This window comes from Gymnodraco acuticeps, unplaced genomic scaffold, assembly GCF_902827175.1.
Source record: "Gymnodraco acuticeps unplaced genomic scaffold, fGymAcu1.1, whole genome shotgun sequence".
Lineage (NCBI taxonomy): Eukaryota > Metazoa > Chordata > Actinopteri > Perciformes > Bathydraconidae > Gymnodraco > Gymnodraco acuticeps.
The window spans coordinates 1,117,733-1,143,319 of record NW_022989778.1 but is presented as its reverse complement, the minus strand read 5'-3'; the positions used below and the strand labels follow the sequence as shown (position 1 = coordinate 1,143,319).

At 39.0% G+C, this 25,587-nt stretch overlaps 1 protein-coding gene across 1 annotated transcript in view; it reads left to right on the top strand.

Moving 5' to 3' along the window:
• Nucleotides 1-6,338, top strand: part of LOC117548783 (vesicular inhibitory amino acid transporter-like) — a 39,784-nt gene extending 33,446 nt beyond the window's left edge. Inside the window, exons 3-8 of the mRNA XM_034220257.1 lie at nt 1,039-1,175; nt 2,610-2,730; nt 3,409-3,611; nt 4,320-4,557; nt 4,855-5,017; nt 5,977-6,338. Of these exons, the coding sequence (XP_034076148.1) occupies nt 1,039-1,175; nt 2,610-2,730; nt 3,409-3,611; nt 4,320-4,557; nt 4,855-5,017; nt 5,977-6,290 (1,176 nt within the window). The 3' untranslated portion in view covers nt 6,291-6,338. The remainder of the gene's footprint in view (nt 1-1,038; nt 1,176-2,609; nt 2,731-3,408; nt 3,612-4,319; nt 4,558-4,854; nt 5,018-5,976) is intronic.
• Nucleotides 6,339-25,587: the final 19,249 nt, after the last annotated feature.

Sequence of the window (25,587 nt, the reverse complement as noted above, 5' to 3'; positions counted from 1 at the left end):
TTTTTTCCTCTTTTCTTGTGACTAGGTTTTAGACTTTTCGCATTTTAACAATTTTTATACTGTTTTATACTATTATACTGTTTTTCATCAATATATTATAGGTCTCAGATATATACAAAACATGTCTCTGAAGTGTTTGGCTTCAAACACCAAACAGATCATTGCAGCATTACCCATAATCCCCTCTGTTTCAGCCCTGTTTCCAAAGTGCTGATTCTCTGTCTGTTACTTTAGATGAAAATAAGGAGCCCCTCCCCACGCCCCTCTGAGAGATATTTGGTTACAAAGAACACAACGGTGCTCTAGGAGGAGATTCAGGTGATAAGGTGGGGGGGGGGGTTACCTTAGTTGGTGATTGGCTAATGGTTACACAAGACAAAACATCGTTATGAAATCATAAAGTGGCCAAAATCTGATCAGCTCATTTTCAGACAGGTTTTTATATAAATGGATCAGGACAAAAAGTGTGAGAGTCTTTTTTCACAATAGGTGACCTTTAAGAGATACATTTTTACTGAAACAAGTTGAAATGAGCACAGGTGCTGTGGGTTGATTAAGAGGTCTTCTATGTATTTTGTTTTGTGTACCTATATTTGAAAGCAAGGATTTTATAGATTTCTCACCTTTGTCAAAACTTCATTTTGCATATGACTAAATCCCTTCCTCCTCCTTACTTTCTTTATTTATCATTTTGTTTTCTTTACTTGAGAAAATTGGAAATTGTCTTACAACTTTGAGATATATACATTTACAATTTTTTAGGTAACAAAATATTGCTGGAAAGTTCACTGGAATTATTATATACATATATTTTGTATATTTTTCTCGATTGGACGGCTTATTTTTGTATGCTTTTACCTTACTGTATGTATCTGTGTGTGTAATCATGGCGATAACACATTGGTCATTTTCTCACGTTGATTGGTGAATCTGTTTCTTCAGTATTCAACTACCTTAAAGGAGAGGTTTGGAAGTATTCTCATTCCTATCGTCCTCCACCAAACCCAATAATCTGTGTTCTTTCTTCCCATCTCTCAGGGTATCTTTGTGTTGGGTTTACCCTTCGCTCTGGTCCGCTCGGGTTATGTTGGTCTGGTTCTGCTGGTTCTGTCGGCCTGGGTCTGTAACCACACCGGGAGGATCCTGGTGGCCTGTCTGTACGAAGAGGAGCAAAGGTGTGTCTGTTATATTCTCCTCTTTAGCCATTTTACTCATAGTAGATTTTTCTAAGCAACTTATTTAACTTTGTGTCAATGCTGTAGCACTTATGGGCTTTTATTCGCAAAGAGCACTTATCCTTGTGCTTTTTTTCTTTTGTATATGTTTGAGTTTCTGCAGATGGTGCAGCCCTCTTTATTTTCAGCAATGGTGACTATCGTTTCTGACAACAGAGCCGTTCATGAATGTATTTTCTCTTCTATTCAGACTCCTCTGGGGAATTTAACCCCAATTTTGATGAGTCCAAATATAAAAACATGTTATTCTGTTCTTTCAGCAGTGGCGAGCTTAAGAAAAGTACCACTTCCACAGCAAAAGAAAATGTCAATCTGTTCTGTAAAACTGTGCTGAAGTATTTTCTGAATTTAGGTTAAATGATGTTAAATTATGTTGTGATGAGTTCATTCATTTTTAATATAAATTGCAAGCCATAGCAATGTAAATAAAGAACATCATTGTGCTCATCTAAAGCACTGGAGCAAACTCTTCCACAAAGATAATAACTGGAAATAGTGACATTGCACGAAATGTGTATGACATTTTTGTCAGATTTTTATTTTTTATTTGTTTATTCCACACATGACAGTTATTTTAAAACGGAAGATGTACACTTATACTGGTTTTTATTAGCGCATGGTGGAAAGGAGCAGGGAGAAGAAAATCTTATTTTACCTGCCCCATCTTACAAGAAAATAACATCAAAGAAATAATGAAATAACCATTAAAAAGTAAAATAAAAGCAATATTCTTTCAATCACAGTTGCTTACAAATACTGAAACATAAAACCAGAACACAATCAAAAGTCAACTTCATACTGTCTAATTACAGGGAGTCCGCGGGGTCTTAAAAAGTATTAAAAGTTGATAAATCAATTTAGAGAAAATTAAGGCTATTAAAAAGTATTAAATGGCATTTTCCAAGGTATTCAATGTTGTAGCTTGTTTTCAATAAGTATATCAATTGTCCAAAGAGGTTGTATTCTACAGTCTGCCTGAATGTAATCATTGCGTAGGTGTGTAGTGTGATTCTGTGTAGTTTATTTATGGCATCCCGTTGGATTTGACGTCATCTGAACAGGACATCGCACGCTCACTGCTTGATAGCGCGCGAAGGTCCGTTTACGCCGGTTGTTAAACAACATCGTTATGGGGAAATGCAAGTCTGCGTCCAAATGGTTGGAAGATAAGGAGGAAAGACAATCAATACTGTATATAGTAAATGTGAGGTAAAGTGTGTCGCCAATGGTTAAAACTCAAAGTGGCGATGAGGTCTTAAAATGTATGGAAAGGGTCTTAAAAAAGGTCTTAAAAGGTATTATTTGACTTCAGGATTCCTGCATATACCCTGAATTACACTATTATCACATTAAGATGATGTGTTTATCTCTCAGTGGAGGCTCGGTGTCGCAGGTCAGAGTCCGGCGCAGCTACCAGGACATTGTGGAGGCCTGCTGCAAAGGACTGTGGCCCCACTGGCCTGCACTGGCAGGCTGGATGGTTAATGTAGCGCAGGTAACACACACTTCAGAATAAACCAACACATAGCAGCACATTCATCTTTCTGTACATGCACATGTTGAATACAGTACTTCTGGATCAGTCGTTCCTAACGTTTTGTCTGATATACACCGACAGCTTGTAAATTAGCTTGAGCAGCCCTTCACCATTATCACCATAAGCATTGCATTATTTATTTAGTGATATACTACAGTATCAACCCTTTTATTAATTACATGTAGCTTTTTCACAATTTTCCAAATACTTTTAGCTAGCTATCAGCTATGTATCCATTACTTTTAGATAACTATTTAAACAATGTATTCATTACTTTTAGCTTTTACAGGATTTATTACTTTTCTTAAACCATTTCAATCATATATCCTTTACATATACCTACCTTTGAACTATTGGAAGGGTTCATTTATATCTATTAGCCAACAATTAAGACTTATTACTTATGACTGATCTAGCTATCATGCTATTATATGGATATATATATATATATATTATCAAGTTCTGTTGTTTTTGTCAATGAGTTTAAGCTTCTCCACAAAGCTTATAAAGCCTTCCTGCAGGTGTCTCGTTTGGAGAAATGTACCCCTGCACCATGAGATACATATTAGAGATACACAAGTGAAAAAAACACCTTAGTTTCCCACAATAAACAGTTAAACATATATTTTTCTGCAGGTCATCGAGCTGTTGATGACGTGCACGCTGTACCTGGTGGTCTCCAGCAGCCTGCTGTCTGACAGTGTGTCGGGGACGGCTGTTCCTCGGTCAGTGTGCTCTCTGTTGTCTCTGGTATTCCTGCTGCCCTGTCTGCTGCTCACTGATCTCAGACCAGTCTCCACCCTCAGCCTGCTGTGCTCCCTGGCTCACATACTCATCAGGTAATTGAAAAGGAGTAGCTATGATTGTTCTGACATTAGCTGATCAGTATCACCAGTCATATGGAATCAAGACGACAAGGTGGTCTTTCTAATCTGCTCTCCTTTCCACTCCTTTGATCATTATGCATCTTCTGCAGGTTTGGCCGTCTACTCCCATCTTCAACACACTGCTGTTGCTGCTTGTTTGATTTTTGTACACCAGTTGTCTCAGATAATGGCGCTGGATCTCAAAGTTCTCCATGATCCATCTGATCTCTCAATCCTATGGTTATTTAGTGATGTGCAAATCATTTCTTCCAAGTTTATTATTGAATATCCCATTTTTCTTTTATGAGCTTATAAAAAAAAGCCTTGTTTTCACCTTTATTCAAAAAATAAATAATCAGCTAACCAAATTTGAATAACATTTTTAAAATACATTTTTGGAGATACATCTTTTTTGGGAAGCATTTTAATGATTTAATATTATTTCAAATTCATTTTCCCTTTATTATTTTTCTCCTTTTATTATATTTTGTACAATGTCTTTATTTCTTCTTTCAATTTCCTCATATAGGCAAACCTTCTCTTTAATTACTCTGTGTACCAATGAGTAAACAGCTCTTATTGCATCGTGCTTTGAACATAATAAAACAATTATCATTGCACGCTTTATTAATTTCAATGCATTTATCATTTTCTTTCCTTTTGTCTCTGGCCCTCTGTCAGCCTGTTGGTCATGCTGTACTGTCTGAGTCGAGCCAGCAGCTGGTCCTGGTCCACTCTGTCTCTGTCTGTGGACCCGGAGGACTTCCTCATCTCTGTGGGCGTCATCATCTTCTCCTACACCTCTCAGATCTTCCTCCCTCCTCTAGAGGGCAGTATGGAGGACAGAGGGCAGTTTAACACCATGCTGGGGTGGACTCATGGTGCCGCCTGCATCATGAAAACCCTGTTTTCTTTACTGGTTTGTAACATTGTTAAACACTGAAAACGTTCTTGTAATTCCAGTGATACTGAGTTGGTTTTGTATGTGTTTGTGAAGACTCTTAAACAAAGCTAACATTTAGTTAAGTGCTCTCAGAGGTAAATAAATACAGTGACGGTTTTATTTTATAATTTGTTACCTAAAAAGCATTGAGACAGAATCTATATTTGGCCGGACATCTGGCTGACAACTGCGGATCTAATTAAAGGATGGAAGAAGGGACAGAAAAATGGAGTGATTGATTGACTGATTGATTTGTTTTTCCTCCTCCATTAGGCCGTGCTGACCTGGGGGGAAGAGACCAGTGAGGTAATCACAGACAACCTGCCCTCTGACCTCCGACCTCTCGTCAACCTGTGCCTGCTGGCTAAAGCCCTGCTGTCATACCCTCTGCCCTTCTACTCTGCTGCTGAAATACTGCAAACCTGCCTGCTTGGAGGTAAACACGACCGCCAGCTTTTTATTGAAACCACTGACCTTTCCCAAAGTTTTGTCACCATACATGAAGAGAGAGTTCCTTCAGGCCATCTATAAATGGGTTTGTACTCATGAATTATATCTAAGGTGTGGTGGACTTTAGATCTCCATTTTACTGTATACGTTATAATGGCTGATATGCAGATTATACATGGCCTTAGGAAGCTGTTTTTTTCTTTCTATATTGCTTATTACTCTGTGGAGCAGCATAAGCATGTAAGAAAAAGAAAGCAGGCCTGAGGCTGGTGGATCCCTGGATGGTCAATGAAAATAGCTTTGAAGAAAATTAATCGGTTACATGTTGTTTTCTCTCATGCTGCCTTAGGCATAAGACTTAATTGCTCCCGAGGTCAATAGTGGTGGACTGGGGTTAGATCGTTCAAGATGGGAGTATCCGCAGATGTGTCAGTGAAGAAAGGTTGTGCTTGAACAGAGCATGAGAACCAGTTTAATTTCTACTAAACGTTTATTTAGCCCACACTTAAGCCTATTGTCAATAGAAACCAACACATGAAATGAAAACCTTACCAATGATGTCAGAAATACAATCAAACGACAAAAAACAAATCACATACCATTTGTTTTCGTTTGAATGCTAAGACATCAGGGAAACCTTGTGATGACTAACCTTCTCACTGTCATTGACTGTAAACACTAATGAAGTAATTATCACATAGCAACACTTTTCCTTTTTCCGAAGTGATGTCATTTAGAAATATAATATTTAAATGGGCAATGCACATGTCATTTTAACCCTTCCTGCCTTCTACAGCTTTTCTTTTTAATTTGTGCTAATGACAACTCTACATAGACGCAACTGGGAAACAATTAGTCTGAAAAGAGCAACCCATACACCAACATTGCTTGCAGGTTCAACACAAATTGACATCAAAACAACACTCTACTTCAACCTTTCCACAGATGTCTCATCATACTCCAAACATGGAGGTCGAGGTGTGTCTGGTCCGGCCCTGTTGGTCCGTGTCGCCTTGCTGATGACATCATACCTGCTGGCCCTGATGGTCCCCAGGTTCTCGCTGTTGATGGGTTTGACCGGCAGTGTGACCGGGGCGGCCATGACGCTCATCCTGCCCTGCCTGTTTCACCTCAGACTGCAGTGGAGTCGCCTCACTGTGCGGGACCGCCTGATAGACCTGTGCATTCTGAGCCTGGGGGTCATCTGCAGTGTGTCTGGGGTGATCTGTTCAGTGAAAAGACTAGTGGGAGGACTGTAGGGTGGTGGATGGATGGATGGATGGATGGATGGATGGATGGATGGATGGATGGATAGTTGGTGGATGAATGGATGGATGGTTATATGGATAAATGGATGGATGAATGGATGCATGCATGAGTCGTGGATAATAAATCAATAGATGGGTCGATTAATGAATCATGAATGGGTGGATGGATACATGAGTAGATTAATAGATTGCTGGATTATTGGACGGATGGATGGATATACAGATGGATATAGAGATGGATATACAGATTAGGGCTGCACGGTATTGAAAAAAACTGACATCGCGGTTTTTTCCCCCCCTGCGGTATATATTGCGTTTTTTTTAACCTGTTAAACCCCAAAGTCCCAGCGGGTACTTTACTTTTTTTTTCACAACAGTGTCTCAGGGGATCGTAATATTTAAGAACCTATTAATGTGTTATACCAGATTAACAGAAATAATCTCAGCTAACTGACGATACAAACCATTTTTACCAAGAAGCATCTAAATGACCTCTGAGCGAAAAATGCTAACGCACTTTGGCACAGAACTCAAGATAAAAGTACCCTTATTACTTATTGTAGCTGCACATACAAGATATCCGATTAAAGCTGAGGTTCCACAGATTATTTAGGTATATAGTATCATCACTGAGTGATCTGAACTCGGACAGGGGAAGCAAACACAGACATCACAACACGTACCTTTACGTAGCTTCTAGGGGAGATGTCTCACCGTAGCTGTCAATATGATCAAAAGACGTGTTCAATGGCATTAAAACGAGAAAGAAAAAACGCGGCTGAATCGGTTAATCCATAGGTTTTTAACGTCTCTGTATAAAAAAATGATTTAATTTATAATCCATAATTCCATTTTTATGTATATATCGCAGAGCAAAAGTTAGCTGCTAATGGTAGCTACTAGAGTGGCTGCTGCTTCCGGTCTTGGCTATGCGGCAGTCCAGCGCAGTCTAACACACACACACATTACCAAATAAGGAGTGAGAGTGACGCGTAGCCAAAACCGGAAGCTGCATACACTCTGATGGCTACCATTAGTAGCTAACTGTTGTGCTCCGATTTTTACATAAAAATGGAATTATGGATTATAAACAATTGCTTCAAAGCCACAGATACATTATCAACCTATGGATCAACCGATTCAGCCGCGTTTTTTCTTTCTCGTTTTAATGCCATTGAACACGTCTTTTGATCAGATTGACAGCTACGGTGAGACGATCTCCCGTAAAAGCTCCGTAAAAGGTACGTGTTGTGATGTCTGTGTTTGCTTCCCCTGTTGCGAGATCGGATCGCTTAGATACTATACTTAAATAATCTGTGGAGTCTCAGCTTTAATCGGATATATTGTATGTGCAGTTTCGATAAGTAATAAGGGTATCTTCATTTTGAATTCTGTGCTAAAGTGCGTTAGCATTTTTTTTTAAAAATGAATAAAACCGCACGTCCCTGCGGTGTGAATACCGCGCATGCGCATACCGCGGTTATCGCCATGACAAGGTATATCGTTCAGCCCTAATACAGATATATGGATGGATGGATGGATGGATGGATGGTGGATGGATGGATGGATGGATATACAGATGGATGGATAAATAGATTTTGAAGAGAAAGGACAGTTACGCACTCTCCTTGAAACATTTCTTTCTTTCAAGTGAGTGATTACACATTTTGTAATGAGTTATTCAAAGCATGTTCTTTAGCAATATCAGGATGATAAAATCCATGGGTGATGACAAATATACAAAAAATAAAAATATGCGTGTCAGCCAAACGTTTATTTAAGCTTCTTATAAATTCCCCTGTCACCACCTGGGATGTTTGCGGCTATCTATTAACCAAACCGTACAATTTGCCATGCTGACTGGTTTGTAATAAGTAAATATTGTCCATGTTTTAATAATTGCATTGGAGAGCAAAAGAGGATTGTCACATAGTTCGTAATACAAAGTCAAGAAAGATTTTTGTTTAAGTAGGAAATGGAGTTTTGTTACATTATATAATCTAAATCAAATCAAACCTTGTAAAGTGCTGAATGTGCAGTCTTATGTGTTGCTGTAATAAAACAATAAGATAATTACAGCCATTAGTGGAACAAGCTGACCTACCGTACAATTAACTCTATTTTTAAGGTTTTTATGCTTAGACGAACATGTTTTCTGTGCATAATTATTGGAAAAATGCTGTTGCCTGTAATATGTGTGAACTTTATCATAGTGTGTCTAACAAGCCTTTAAGAGGAAATAAATATAAAAAGGATCCTCTCCTTTTGGCTGGAGAGGATTGAGTGATGTTTGTCTTATCTCATGTCTGAATTTGCTATTGATAAAATATCTATGGCGGTAGACTGTGCGTGTTTGTCATCGTGTGTGAGTGTGTGTGTGTGTGTGTATGTGTGTGTGTGTGTGTGCGTGTGTGCGTGTGTGTTTTAAAACAGGCAGGTGGGAGTCATTTTGGCTTTGGTTCGGTTTCTGTTTATGTGCTTCCAACGCACTGTGGAAGTGGGTAGATCCAAACTGTGAAAGAAAAGAAAAGAAAAAAGGGCGACAGAGGAGACGCAAATGATGGTTTCATTTTTCATTCTGTTAAAAACATCTACTGTAAAGTGAAAAGTGAGAGGAAAGAAAAATGAGTAGGAAAAAGATACGACTGAGAAAGGGCAAAAACGGAATCACAGTTTTTTTAAAGAAGGTCAACAGAAACAGAAAGTTACAGCGGAGAAATGTAAGTTTTCCATTTCCCTGCAGGGGCTTGATGAACTATGTATTTCTAGTCACTGGTCAGACATATAAACACACACACACACACACTCATGCAAAAACACCCCTGCACTACACTAACCTCGTAAAATGTAGTCGGACTATAAAACCATTACGGTGATCTTCTTTCTGAGCAGAAAACTGTCCCTGTAAGCAAAGACCATTTGTAGTAAATCTCTTTTGCTCAATAAAGTTTTATTTGATCAAGTGCAGGGGAAAACGACGGGCAGAAAGAGAGGGGATGAAATGTTCAAAGTCATTGAAGACAACATGAAACAGGAAACAGGAACACAAAGGATAGATCGACCTTTGAACATTATCATTACTGCACAATACCAGATATAAAGCACTTAATATAAAGAAACTAATACTAACTTAAAAACTATGCATTGCAAGGTGCTGTTTGTTGCATTTAAACATAATTGAAACAATTTGCACAAACATTTCTAGGTATGGGTATAACAGTAAAACAACACCAGTGGCCTATACCATACCAAATATATTTCTAAATTTGATATAAAATAATTTCAATATTACCGAAATATGACTTGGTACAGTGATGATAAGCATCAAGTGTTAGGCTTACAAACTGTCAACACTCATGTTACAACCTCTCACACACGCACACACGCACACACACACACACACACACACACACACACACACACACACACACACACACACAGGTGACAGGTCGACAAAGACTTTAAGCCAACACACCTGTCATCTCCTTAGAGATAGCATTACAAGACGTATGTGTGTGTGTGTCTGTGAGAGAGAGAGGGGGCCCTTCTCACTTCTCTTATTTTTCATTTCCTCGCTCCTCGGTCTCGGTCTCACCGGAAGTTGATTTGTCTGCGCCATCTTGAGTACCGTCCCATGGCTCTTATTTCTGCCGGAGGAGCGAGGAGCGATAATGGAGGAACCACCAGTCGCCCCGCCCCCTTACTGTGTATCGCTCACTGATTGGACGATGCAATGCATGCACTGATCTCATGCTTCTTGACATGAGAGCAGTTTCCCAGCGGAGTGAAGAAAATAAATGAAACTCACGAGAGTCACTCCTCAGTTTATACTGTGTTTTGTTTCAATTCATGTATCATTTAGTTACAAATATGTGATATATCTGAACAACAAAGTGGTCAAAAATCATTTTATTCATTTGTTGGAAACATTTTCATGATCGCTTTTTTCGTTTTATATTTTCATTTATTGTCATTTCCATTCAGTCATTAAGTGCTATTAAAATGTTAATGTGCTACATATCCACACAAACAAACAAAGTGTGCAATCCAATGAATGTTAATCTAACTGGGGTTTGATAGATAATACATCTCTTTTTCTTCTCTCAATTATTTTATTTATATTGTGCACTCTAATCAATATTAATCAAACTATTGTTCGTTTATACATTTTAAGAATGGCGTTTATCTTTTTTGAGAATGAGTTCTTATTTTATTTTATTTATTGGGGTCTACAACAGATGATACAAATGTTTGTGTCAGTAAATGTGTGCTAACAGAGGCGGGGGTGTGTATGGAAATAACGGGGACAGAGCTGGCTGCTGTCAGACGATCAGCTGTGCAGCGTCATCACAAACGGACGTCGCTTCACGTGACGCTCCGGAGGAAAGGACGTCCCATTGCTCTTAAAACTCATTTCCCTGCTTCTCGTGGTTTCCTTGCGTCTCTCCATGCTTCCCTGGTGGGAGGGACAAGACGCAGGGAAACGACGCAAGTGAGGGAAGCAAGGATTTCATTTAATCGACCTGAGAAGCAGCCCTAGTCTCACAAAAAAAACGTGTAATAACCAGTGTTGGGACTAATGCGGCACAAGTAACGCGTTACTGTAACGCCGTTATTTTTGGCAGTAACTAGTACTCTAACGCATTACTGTTTAAATTCAGTAACTCCGTTACCGTTACTACATGGTGCGTTACTCCGTTAGTTTTTTTATATAGTCAACAGCTAGGCGAACAGAGATGAGAACTGTACTTAAGTACTTGAGTAAATGTACTTTGATACTTCCTGTGTCACATGCGGAGACGGGCTGTGGGCGTGTTTGTGTTGTTTACTAACAAGACTATCATGGCGGCGGCGGAGCTCAAGTCTAGTTTCTCCACCTGGAGATATTCTCACTATTTCACTTTTGTCGAGCACAAAGAAAAGAACGTTTTAGTTAAATGTAAGTTGTGTCTTGGCGGACAAAGATCCTATCTACTGCCCAAACCAGTAATTCAAATCTCTTAAAACATCTGCAAAAACAACATGCTGGGACGAAGCTAGTAGCTAAGACCACAGAGACTCAGCCGACGCCACTCCACCTCCACCTAAGCAACAGCGGCTGGGTTTTAACCAAAGGACTGCTGGCCAGGGAAAAGTCGATAAAGCCATTGCACGGTATGTTGTAGAACACATGCAGGCTATTGCTACAGTGGAGTCACCCGCTTTCAGGGAGCTAGTTAGCATGATAGCATGTCCGGGCGGCACACGGCATATGGGATGGAAAACTTTTTCCAACTACCTGGAGAAAGAATATATAAAAATGGAAAGCCAGCTAATATCGATGCAATCCAGATTGCATATAATGCATGTCAAGTTGATCAACAGATTGTATTATTCTCCAATGCAATAACAGTAGGCTACTGAAAGGAAGGCTATAAGGGCATTAATGGGAGACCTTTTTTCAACTAACAAAAACGTTACTTTTCACAGTAACGCATTACTTTTGGGTGTAAGTAACTAGTAAAGTAACTGAGTTACTTTTGAAATGAAGTAACTAGTAATGGTAACCAGTGTTGTGCTAGTTACTGAAAACCAGTAACTAGCATCCCTAGCAACCACCTTGGTGACAATGAAAACGTTGTATAGACACAATTTCCTGAAGTAATCTTCGTAATAACTAGCAAACTAAAGATCATGTACATCCACTGCACACATAATCTGAAATAACAACTCATATTTCTCGCATCAAATGACATCAAAACGCATTTGAATGGCCAAACTAACTTTAAAATAGTCATTTTACACCGAGAATAAAACGAAGTTCGGCCATGTTTTTTTTTTCTGCAGGGAGAAATGTGAAGATCACGTGACATAGACGCCAGCCATTGGAATGAATGGTGAAAAAAAACGTAGGGATCTTACAATTTCAGAGGCGTTTTGTAGTAATACTACATCCTACGCTGTGGACCAACGTAGGTATTACACGTTTTTTTACGAGACTGGGTTGGTCCCTCCATGCTTCCCTGGTGGGAGGGACTAGTCACAGGGAAACGATGCAAGTGAGGGAAGCAAGGATTTAATTTAACCGACCTGAGACGGGGCCATAGAGAACGATGGATAGCTGACAGCCTGACATGCTGTGTACATGCCACATCACCATATGATACTGACACACACTATCTCTCTGTCTCTCTCTCACACACACACACACACACACACACACACACACACACACACCACACACACACACACACACACACACACACACACACACACACACACACACACACACACACACACACACACACACACACACACACACACACCCTTGAAACAAGATAACAGAATCAGACATCGGATGCCATCTCAGCCATCATTCGCACCCCAGCAAAAAAAATGGAGGGAATTGGAGGTAAACATATATATGTTTTCACCACTATAATTGGATAACACTCACAGGTCTGACTGATTTAAACATGTTGATTTCTTGACTTTGGAGTCCAAATGTAAAGTAGCCTCCCGCAGCGCAGCATCATTGCTGGTCCACTCAGCCTGGATGAGTCTAGAGCCTCTTCAGTGGAAACTGTGAAACTACCAGCAACTGTGGCAGTTGTGACCTGGCGGTCAAGTCTCATCCAAACCAGATAGATGTCCCAGTTTCACGGTCAATCTTTTCCTCAAATTGATGTGTGACTTGATTTCTGAAGTGGCACACTATTCCTACCAGGGGGAAATATTTACACCTCACATAACTTCCTTTTGCAACACTGGCCAGATTAAACTACTTTTGTAATGTAATCATTTAGACACTTAAATATTGTAGGGCAGCCTAGGGAGTGTGCAGTTATTTTAACACCCAAAACACAAGTCCAGCTAAGGACCGTTGTTGCCTGTCAATCCCCCCTATCAAATCTTCAATTTCTACTCTTTAAAATTCCGTAATTTTCAGAAATGACATTACATTACATTACATTTAGCTGACTTACAATAAGTGCATTCGACCAGGAAGAAATCAATATATTTGTTTGTTATAGGTCCTTGTACATATCTGGATGCTGCAATAAGTCCACATTTGGTAAATGTAACTTAATATCTTCACCCACCAGGTAAGGACATTAACTGTGATACTGACAGACTTGATGTTTAGAGATGAAAATAATAGATGACTTGAACTGCAACCAACAACAACAACACAAAAGACAGAAAAACCAAAGGGAAAATGAAACCAATAGTTGACCTTCACAATGACGTCACCATTAAATATAATGCACTGGGAATAAATTGTTCAGGAGAGTAATACATTTGGGAAAGAATAGGAAAAGGTTCACTTTCACTACAAATCTGTCTTTTGCAGTGACCACCAAACCCCAATATCCATTCCCAGAAGTCCTTTCTCTTGCTTGCACTTTTAATCATTACTGTACTGAAAACAGCATAAATTACAAGCAAAACATAAAACAGCAAATCTTTCTTGGAAGCCATACAAAAAAGAACCAATGTTCCCTTTGTGCTGATAGCTTGGTGACCTCTGGGTTTATTGATTTATCATAAAGCAGCACTAATATCTTGTTTTTCACCATTGCTACAGTTGTCCCCAAATTGTATTCAATATGGGCTACCTGGAGTTGTACTTTTTGATAAATGATACTATTTATATGCGGTGCTTTTACCACACCTTCTGGGTCAGTAAAGTACAGCACTTAACTTGTGCACCTTAGTGTTTGGATTTTTAGAGAGCATCATCACTTTTCAAGGAGGTCCACTTTGAATAATAATGTCCATTGTTACAATATGCCCTTATACTTTACCACCTCTCGTTTGAAATCATCTGATACTTACACAGACAGTATTTTTAGACCTTATTGGCTCTGATTAAGCCAGAGCGTGGGTTGTGTCATGTCATCTGGGGTCAGGTTGGTAGGTTGTTTCAGTCTATCACATCGCAGCACAAGATGTATGCACTCAGCACACTGTGAGCTCTTCTGGCTAAAAGTATCCACTCTGTGACATAGGGCAGTCAAAAAGCTGTCCTTCAACTGGAAGTTAAAAACCCTGTGAGACAAGCATGCACTGTATCCTACTTTAGGGCCAGTCACATCAGCATTTAAAATAGATGTTCCAGATTTTGAGAAATATGCTTTTATTCTGTGTTTGAGTGTTATACAAGAAGATTGATACCACTCTCATGCATGTAGGATAAATATGAAGCTACTGCCAAACAGCTAGCCTGGCTCCTTCCCAAGGAAACAACATCTGCCCTCCAGCACCTCTAAAGCTCACTAATTAGCAAATTCATTTATTTATCCGTGCTAAAACGACTGGGCCTATTTTATGGGGGTTATAGAACGAAAAATGTCTTGTTAACGACCAGTAACCTTCTGAAGTCCCGTCTGGCCATTAGTGAAAGGTTAATTTTAACAATAAAATGTGTGGCTTAGCTGAACAGCAAGATAGAGCAGGCTATGACAACAACCTCCAGTTTTATTCAACCCTCCAGCAAATAACATTTATAATTTGCAGTCAGTTTGCAGTTTTGAGACGGATGTCGATGGCATAATTTACTTTCGGAAGAAAAAAACGAAATAATAGTTATTTTCGTGACCAGTTAGTAAGTTAACTGACAATTACAGTTACTGACAGTTACCAGCTGTTAGCAAGCATGCTAGCTCATCTTTTCCTAATTTCAGCTCTTCTTTTAGGTCTCTTTTAATTTAGAATTATGTAAGGGATTAAATAGTTCATAATAGGAGGGAAATAAGTAATTTAGGGAACTACTATGACATCATAGAAGAGCAAATTCACAGCTTGCTAACATTTAAGTACGTAGCCAACACAGTCTCACAGCATTTCGTGTTATAGTCACGAAATTAATCTATTGATTCGTGTTCACCAACACGATTTTGCCATTTTTTTCGTGTCACATTATGTAAATAATAACAAATTAGAAGGAAAAACAGATACAAAAAAATACAGATTTCAGTATTCTGACACAGAACGATTTGAGAAGCAATGTATTACTATTGGTAGTAGGTTTCGTGCCTGCACCAAATAATAACAAATTAGAAGGAAAAAAAGATGACGAAAAATACAGATTTCAGTATCCTGAGGCTCTGAGCCATTTCTTTTCCTCGCGGACGGCAAAAAAACTCCGACATTTTACAATTTAAAATGAAAGGGATAGGGTTAGGCTTAGGGTAAGATATTGAGTAAGAAAATGTTTTTATGAACCACACAGCTTCTGGTATCCCAAGACCCGACCGGACAAAAAGACGTGCTGCAGGCACGAAACATACTACCAATCGAAAATTGTGTTGGTGAACACGAATCAACAGATTCAATTAATTTCGTGACTATAACACGAAATGCCGTGAGACTGGGTTGACATAGCTTGCTATCTACTGTGGATCACTAGTCCCTGTGAATAGTTTCACCAGCAATCACCATTCAGTAACACATTTTTTATAATAATTGTTCCACTTCCTTTGGAAACACTCCTGAATCCATACCAGCTCAAGGTTTAAGTGACAGCTTAGATATCCTGGGGTAAATCCGATCTAAATCTCTGACCTTTACAAGTTGAATAGCTCAAAATACTGTAGCTTCAAGTATGAGAATCAAATTGAAATGGCTTTAATCCATTTTCACAATGTCACCTATCTGTGCTATCCTTTATCAGCACAGAGCTTTTACCGCCAGAGGCATTGAGCGCTTCCCAAGACAACTTCACTGGCCTGACAAAGCAAACTAGCGCTTCTGCTCGAACTGAAAGCCATGGAGGAGAGGGGGTGAGAAAGAAGGGAGATATTGGTAAAGATGGGGGAAAGAAAGAAAGAGAGGCAGACAAAGAGATCATAACGACATGAAGACAAAGATGGATGGAGAGAAATAGAGGGAGAGTTAGTGTAGTAAAGTGAATTAGCTCCAGTGGATAAGGAGCTCTGTGCTGACTGCCAACTTTGCTAATCCTCCTCACATCTGGCTGGCCAAGACACTGTGTGTGTGTGTGTGTGTGTGTGTGTGTGTGTGTGTGTGTGTGTGTGTGTGTGTGTGTGTGTGTGTGTGGTGTGTGTGGTGTGTGTGTGTGTGTGTGTGTGTGTGGTGTGTGTGTGTGTGTGTGGTGTGTGTGAATGTGTACGTAGGAGTGCTTTTGTGCGTGTGTATATGGTTGAATTGTGTGTAAAAGTCTGCATATCAGTTCAGCTCAGCTCATATGGTCATGTATACGCTTCCATATATTCTGTGTGGGTGTGTGTATGTGAATGTGTGCATAATGAATGTGTGTGTGTGCCTCCCACAGCAGAGAGCTGCTTTCAGAGTGATAAAATTGTCACACTGAAACCAAACCGCCAGCCACTCAGGAGCTTTATTGGCTTAGTTTGGTGAATTGTTTCTTTGAAATAATAACCTTGTTTCGCCTTTAAACTATAATGGTTGTCACCGTTGGGTGAAAAGGTTGCTTTTTCTTAGCTCCTTTGAGTAAATATGGTGGGTTTTAGCATTGAGAAGTCAAAATCTTCAGTGTTGGAGTTAGAAACTGGGCAAAACATGTTGGTTTTAAGGCTTTATAGTTAAATTACACACTATGCCTATAGTTAAATTAAATCAAATATCACAAGGACTTTCTGTGAAGCACCAAGCTGGCAGTCGTAGGTGGATTTTAAAAGAGTCTTTCACTGATTCAAAAATGAAAGAAAACATTTACAAAATATGCAACAAAGAAAGGGTACACTAAATTAAACCAAACTCAGGATATGCTAATTTAACACAAACAACAGTTAATTAAACTGATAAAACAATGATAAAAACTGACCACAAAGTTGAACATACTGTATATTATGACTATTAAGGGGCTTACACAAATACAAATACTATAAACTAAAGCAAAAAATTAAACAAAACATATAAATGTGACTGTTAGTATAAATATGTTGACAAGCAAATAAAGACAAAAGCACTAATGAACTTTTATATTCTAAAGAAAATCATCATCTCTAATCTTCAAATCTGAATCCCCCCTATAATGTGGCAGGCAATTGGTACAGTCTGTTTGGCCACTTCCTGTATTTAATACCTCTGTTTTAGGCATGGATGTATAATAAGGTTTTAGGAGGGACTTCTTAACAAGTCCCTCCAGCAGCACCACCCTCAGTACAGGTAAGAAACAGAAACACGAGTGATTTGAGGAAAATATTTCAAAAGTCAAACTATTGTGTGACTTTACAGAAGTTAAAGGTGGGGTATGTAATTTATTTCAGATATACTCTTTGTTATATTCCATGGAATGCTCTTAACATCCCGATAGCAATGAATATATGAAATGCTTTGACAATAAATAAGAACGAGATCGCGGATACAAGCGGCCGAGATGGGTTTTCTCCGCAGGGTGGCTGGTGTCTCCCTTAGGGATAAGGTGAGAAGTTCGGTCATCAGGGAGGGACTCGGAGTTGAGCCACTCCTCCTTCGCGTCGAAAGGAGCCAGTTGAGGTGGTTCGGGCACCTAGTTAGGATGCCACCTGGGCGCCTCCCTAGGGAGGTGTTCCAGGCACGTCCAGCTGGGAAGAGACCAAGGGGTAGACCTAGGACCAGGTGGAGGGATTATATCTCTTCGCTGGCCTGGGAGCGCCTTGGGATCCCCCAGTCAGAGCTGGTTGATGTCGCCAGGGAAAAGAAAGTTTGGGGCTCTCTGCTGGAACTGCTACCCCCGCGACCCGACCACGGATAAGCGGGAGAAGATGGATGGATGGATGGACAATAAATACATTAAAAAAATGCATCTGTGGAAGCCGTAGTAGGCTACTTTAAAAAGCACGACCAATCATTTTAGCCGGATGGCCTACCTGCCTGTCAGCCTTCCATCTGTGCACAAACTTATCTCGTGCCCTCATTGGTCATGTTCGTGTGTGTTGGAGGAGGGGCTCTGTAAGGAAGTGGCAGATCTTTTCCGGCTGTGTATTTTCAAATTCTCACGCACTCGAGCTGGTTTCTCCAAAATGACCTACCCCACCTTTAACTAAATGTGTGCACTTCAACTAGAAACAAATGTTCAGCAAACAATACTGAGCTATGAGTAGGATGTATGAAACAAAAGCAATGTGTCATCATTTTTCTGTTTGCTAATGTATGTGCATCAGGGCAAAAGGTCAACAAACAATATCAGTGTTGAGGAAAAAGTGCCTGGGCTTTCCAAAAACTTTAATCCATGGTCAATTCTTATAATAGTACAGTCTAGACCTGCTTTTTATCCAAAGTGATTTTAAAAACTCACTGACAGTACAAGGTTGGGTAGTGTAGTGATAATAGGAGCTGAGGAGGAGTTCAGGAGTGCAGGAGCTGAACACATTTCAAATAGCAAGTTGTTGTAGAGGAAATCGTTTTTTTGTAATTTATCTGAAAACTCAATAGCTCTGGATTGTGGGATCAGATGGTGAAGGTTACGTTATGTCAGTACCCTGAAAAGGGATGAAATGCAATGAGGTCAGGATGGGGCTACGGTCATCTTATCTAATGCTCCATTTTGGACAAGCTGCAGTTGACGAATGCTACATTTTGCAAAAGGCTGGGACAAAAGTGCTCCATGTCAAATAAATCTGATGAGAAGAATGATATAAAGGTATCCACAAATTAGGAGTAATGTACATTGGTATCATAATCCTCGCATATTGTGAAGTAATTTAGCTTGTTCCAATGTATATAAAGTGTGTAAAATATATATAAAAAGTGACTATTTTCTAGCGTTTTAATTGTTTAAGGATTATATCTCTGACTAAGATTATTTTTACATCTCTTTTCATACTTTATTTCTCTAGAATATGATATTAAGTGTATGATATACTCTTTAATATTGGGTTTGCTCCTATGTTATGGTAAGTATTTCAAATAGTTATGGAAAGCTTTGGTTTGAAGGGTATATATTACTCTATAGGGATGTATTGGAGCATGATAGGCACTCCTCTGAACTCTCTTGGCCTGCACGTTATAATCAAACCACTTTGGTCAGGTGGCACTATCATAAATATTAACGAGTTATGGGCACTCCTACAAGTCTATCAGTGCTGTACTCTCTCATTAATCAGAGCAACTCATCTGCAAATCCATCCCTGGCAAGACTCGCGCTTTATCTGAGCCCACCAGTCCGCATCTCCAGCAGAAATCCTCTCCTCCTCCCCGGAGCTCACACCTCCTTTTGGCTCAAACCCACTCCACTGTGCGGCTGCCAGCGACTGCAATGAGTTCCAACATCCCTAAAATGTATCTTTTCATCCCTACCATATCCTTTAAAAATAGGTTCCTGCACCTGCTGCCTTTCTACACGTCTGAGCCATGCATGCCTTTCTCTCTACATCATGTGCTTTGATAGTTGATGGCTTCCTTTGCTGTGTTCTCTACTGTAGTTTGGGATTTTATCATGTGGCCTATTTTTTATTATTTTGTTGTGACTTGTTCTCATCCCTGCCCCTAGCTCAACTGTCACTACATATAAGGATTTATACCCAGCTGACCAGCAAGGTTAAACAAACCTAAATAATGAAATAATAATATTGCATCACAACATAATGAGAGCATTATGATAATTAAACATCCTAATAAGCCTGGGTCATATTTAATCTCTTTTAGCCTGAGGTCAGCAGATGTGGAGGATGCCTCATCATAGATCTGCCTCTCATAGAATTGACACATCGGTTTCCTGTGAATATTTAGGGTGGGTTTACATTTCCGAATCGGTTAATTCTCATATTTTTCCCACGAAGCCTAGTTAAGGATCCCTTCTGTTGAGATTTTTTTTATTTGAATGTCCTTCATACTATAGTTTTAAATGTTTATCATGGCAGATCTCCCCTGAAAGTCATTAATCAATATTTTAATTTCCTGAATTGTCTGTTCTTCCAGAATTTTGCCAATTACATACGAGCCGTGTTATCACAACCGGTAATACTGTCTTCTTTCATACCAGTGGCTGTCATGATATCAAACAGAGGGAAAGTAAGCTGTTGCTAAGGATGCTGACTCGTCTGTTGTTAATTAGGTTTGGAGAAAGAGTTAATGAAGATTTTCAAATTATAGATTTGTGAGAGAAGCTCTTGGGAATGAGGTGCTCCTCAGAAAAAGACACTTATTGGTAAAACCTGTGGGAAATAATTGAATGGGGAAGAATCTACGATAAAAAGACCATGAGAGTGAGTGGTCATTCACACATTTAAGTGGCTTTAATCAATATGTGTATTACTTTAAACACTTTGATAATGCAGATGGGAACAAGAGATGTGACATAGTAGCTGAATTAATACTTGTTCTTGTAATTTTAAGCCTCCAGCTGAAATGCAACATGGGCGTCGTAGTTAACATTGATTTTTATGTACATTTTTTACTGTTTTATGACTTTTGAGTTGTCAATGTTTTGTACTGCAAGAGATGAAAAACAGAGATGATATTACACTTGGAAACATGACTCTAGTAAAGATATGCTTCGCTCTGTGTTTTCTAAAAAAATCACTTTAAACAGGCCCTATGATGCTTTTTGGGGTTTTATAAAGGGTTGTGTGAATGTAATGGGCTGAAAGGCTGAAATCCCAAAGTGTGTGTGTTACTCGAAGTTTCAGACAGGGTGAAAATAAGTGCTGCAGTACAGTATGAGAACTATAAAGCACTTTTCGAATATTAAAGTCGTAAAAATGTCACAGTGGAGACACAAAATACAAATATGAAACCTCAAAGTTAGCATAATATTTCCTCTTTAACTTTATATTGCAGTGAGCACAGTGCATTGAGAGTAGACGCCTACAAAGGTGGATGAATAATGAATCTATTCATAATATAAGCAGTGAGGCGAATAATGGTTATTATATTTCAAAAATAATGATGAAGCCCTGCTACCTGCCCTGCTTGACCCCAAACTCTCCGTCAGAGTTTGCTTTGGTCTCGATTTCGTTTGCAGTGCAGCACTGAACACACTGATTTAAAGTGACCCATTATGAAAAAGACCGACATACTTGAAACCTCCTTAAGAAGCACTTTAGTTCTCATTAGTGGCGTGATGAATACTTGAGGCATACGTTCATTCTTCCCCGATTCTTTGTCTGTTTTCATTCATGTGTGAAACAGTCGTGTAAAATGCATGCCCTCGTTTTAACCTGATGATTCCTAATGGCAGGTTGTTTTCAAATGTAATTCATGTTTTCATTGGTGCTACAACAAGCATGGATAACTGAATTACTGTTATTACTTTACTGACAGGTACATTTTGGGAACCCTGCCTACTCTAGTTTCTTTCAGTTCTACGCTGTGGCAGCTGTGGTGTGGATGAACAGAAGATGATTACAATTAATGTCATCAAACACAGATCGCATACACAATGACCCACATCTCTCACACACACATTGTATAGCACATGGGCTAATTCTCAACACACATGCTGCACTCATTGATAGTGTGTGTCAGAGGGTGTGTATTTTGTTGTGTAGTATGAGGTCAGTCATTAGTGATATTGGTTCCCAGCAGCTGTTGGTCTGCTCTGTTTCAACAGCAGGGTACAGGATGATCTGTGTGTGTGTGTGTGTGTGTGTGTGTGTGTGTGTGTGTGTGTGTGTGTGTGTGTGTGTGTGTGTGTGTGTGTGTGTGTGTGTGTGTGTGTGTGTGTATATCTGTGTGTGTGTATGTCCGTGAATTAACTGAATATGGGAAACATCAGTCCTGACATTTTTTTTTAAATGTACCACAAATGCAATTTCAAAAACTCTTTCCTTGATTGCTGCTGCACTTTAAAATGATAAAACTTTAACATCACTTTGAAGTCTCCTCATAGTTAAGTGCCAATTATATTTTTTCGTTTTGACATTTAAATAATGTATCCTCAATGAAACTTCACGTAGAAACACAGGACTCTCTTGGATAATTTAACAACGCTATACTATTTCACATCCTTTCCTGAGAAATGCAGTTTTTTCCCATCATTTTGAATGACAGCGCTAAATACTACAATACCCATGAGCCTTGACCTTCATTGAAATGGAAAATAAGTCAGTCTGAGCACGGAACAGAGTTGTAAAGAATTCAAATCACTGGTTTTACAAATGGGAACAGGAAATACGGCAAGGATGCTGAATTAATCAATTTTGTTGCATGTTTCTTGCCGAAATGCACCTTGGGAGTTGTAGTTTTTATGTACACAGACCTGCATCTTTGACTTTTGATATAAAAAAGACTCAATAATTGTCTAAACACAGTCATTAATCTTATACTGAAGATTCAACTGGAATAGGTTCATGGTGACTGAAACCATGTAAATAATTATAGTTAACAACACATTTCTGTTAAAGGTCCACAGTCATATCACACGATCATTAGCAGATTAAGTCTGGCATATCGCCTTCTTTATTTCTATTATAATATATTTATTTAGGTATTTGTCATGAGATGTAACATATTCGTATTTATATCTGTTATAATGTATTTATTCATGTAGTTTTTACTCGAGTTCTTTAATACTTTAATTCTTCCATAAACCCATATTTTTTTACTTTTGTATTCAACTTATAATGCCTTACAAAACATAGTTGTTAACCCTTTACCCTTGGAATGAACTTGTGAAAATCAAACGTATACGAAATATATTGTGGGATATAGAGGAAGCATTAAGAAAATACATCTCCACTGAATTACCTCCACACCAATTAACGTTAGTTATTACTGTGCTCAGCTTCCAGGTTGAAATGAGCCAAATGTGAAATGTTGATGGGGGTTATAACCATTAATGTCGGTGTTTCTATGAGTTGGCCTTCATATATTTGCTGCTGGGTAGCAAAAAAGGTGTTTTCATAAAAGAAATTCCGGATTAAAGATGAATAATTTCAGATTTAGATAAAAAAGTGACTGCATTTAAAAACAATCTACAGGTTTTAAAAGTTCTTCCAGGGTTCTCACAGGGGTCACTGGATTTAATCATCCCACAAAAGACCATATAACTTTTCAATTAAAATTGTATTTCCTGGAAATGAAAAGCCACAATGGGACTATAGATTATACGTCTGAGTGCTCCAGTGGAAATAGCTTCACATATTGTAGTTTCTGCTCGCGATAAGGCTAATGTGGTCCTTCTTTGGCGAAGTAAAGGTTCTATGGTAATTTCCTGTAGAAATAGCAGCTTCCACGGGCGGTAGCAGTTAGTGAGATAGATGGTCCAGGAGAGAGGTGGGAAAACTACAACTCAGCATTTTTTACTTTATCTATTAGAGCGGTAATAGTGCATGATCAAGTGCGGGACACATTCACTCACACTCTCACTAACTCCCTCCGTATCTTCCACCCCCTCTCTCTCTATGTCTGTCCATTATGTTGAGTAATGAGTGCAGAGTTTCCAGTCCGTCCAATCCCCACTGTCCCTCTTAAAGGGACACACCGAGCTGCAGGGGATTTGATGTACAGTAAAGAGGACAAAGACGGCTAAATGTGTCTGCAGGGTGCAACAATGTTGAGTTATTCTGTATAGTTAGCATCCAAAATAAAGAGCTACTTTTTAGAATGAGCGATAGACTTGACTTTTGGGACTTTTCACATGTTGTTCACACATATGACTTCTTGTTCAGCCTCTTCTAAAAATGTAACCATACAACAAGGCTGATTTGACAATTACGAAACGTATTTCCCCCTGGATAACATTTGTTTTTGGTATTTGTTTTTAACTTTTTGATATTTTTTTTATGATGGATCAAACTATTACTGACTTTCCCCCGGAAAACTGCTGTGTTAGTCCCATTTGAAACCAAACGTCAACATTAAAGGGCTTATTTTCAGATAAACTAATATTTTTGTTTACCTGGCTCTGTTGTGATTGGTCAACTGCTGCCCTTAGCCTATCACGTATGTGTTGGAGCTCTAGCCAATAGAAGCACAAGTGTGACATAGTGATGCCACTGTGTTACGGAAGGCCTTTTAGTAGTTGACCTGTTTTCCAAGGCATTGTATCAGAAATCGGTTCCATAGCTCATTACAAATTATAGTACTAGTAGTAATTTAAAGGTCCCCTATTGTACTTTTTTTCATCAATATATTGTAGTTCTCAGATATATACAAAACATGTCTCTGAAGTGTTTTGCTCAAATGCCAAACAGATCGTTGTAGCATCCCATAATCCCCTCTGTTTCAGCCCTGTTTCAAAAGTGTGGATTCTCTGTCTGTTACTTTAGATCAAAATAAGGAGCCCCTCCCCACACCCCTCTGAGAGATATTTGATTAAAAAGAACACAATGGTGCTCTGAGGAGATTCAGGTGATAAGGGGGGGGGGGGGTACCTTGGTTGGTGATTGGCTAATGGTTACACTAGCCATGGCATAATGCCGAAACGGTTACACTAGCCATGGCATAATGCCGAAACCCGCAAAATAAAGCAAAAGTCGAGACAACTTGAAAGGATATGGCGTTCCACTAAACTTGAAGAATCTCGTTTAATTTGGCATATTACTCTCAATGAATATAAGAAAGCACTGCGTAAAGCGAGAGCAGCCTACTACTCTTCATTAATAGATGAGAATAAGAATAATGCAAGATTTATTTTCAGCACTGTAGCCAGGCTGACAGAGAGCCACAGCTCGATTGAGCCTTCTATTCCCATAGCACTCAGTAGTAATGATTTTATGTGCTTTTTTTAACGATAAAATTGTTACTCTTAGAAACAAAATGAATGACCTCTTGCCTTTGACCAGTATAGTGTTATCAACAGCTGCCGGAAACGTAAGTTCTAATATTACACTAGATAGTAAACTAGAATGCTTTTCAGCCATTAACCTTGAATAATTAAATTAAATGATTCTCTCTTCTAAACCATCAACGTGTATGTTAGACCCAATTCCAACTAAGCTGTTGAAGGAAGTTTTTCCATTAATTAGCACTTCTTTATTAAATATTATGAATATGTCTTTATTATCAGGCTATGTTCCACAATCATTCAAAGTAGCAGTGATAAAACCGCTTCTTAAAAAGCACAACCTCGATCCAGAGGTTTTAGCCAACTATAGACCTATTTCTAATCTTCCGTTCCTCTCAAAAATTCTTGAGAAAGCGGTCGCAAAACAGCTGTGTGATTACTTAAAAAACAATGATTTATTTGAAGATTTTCAGTCTGGCTTTAGAACACATCATAGCACAGAGACAGCTCTGGTTAAAGTCACAAATTACATTCTAATAGCCTCAGACAAGGGACTTGTCTCTATTCTTGTTTTGCTCGATCTCAGTGCTGCATTTGATACTATCAACCATGATATCCTATTGCAAAGACTAGAGCACTTAGTTGGCATACAGGGAACTGCTTTAGGCTGGT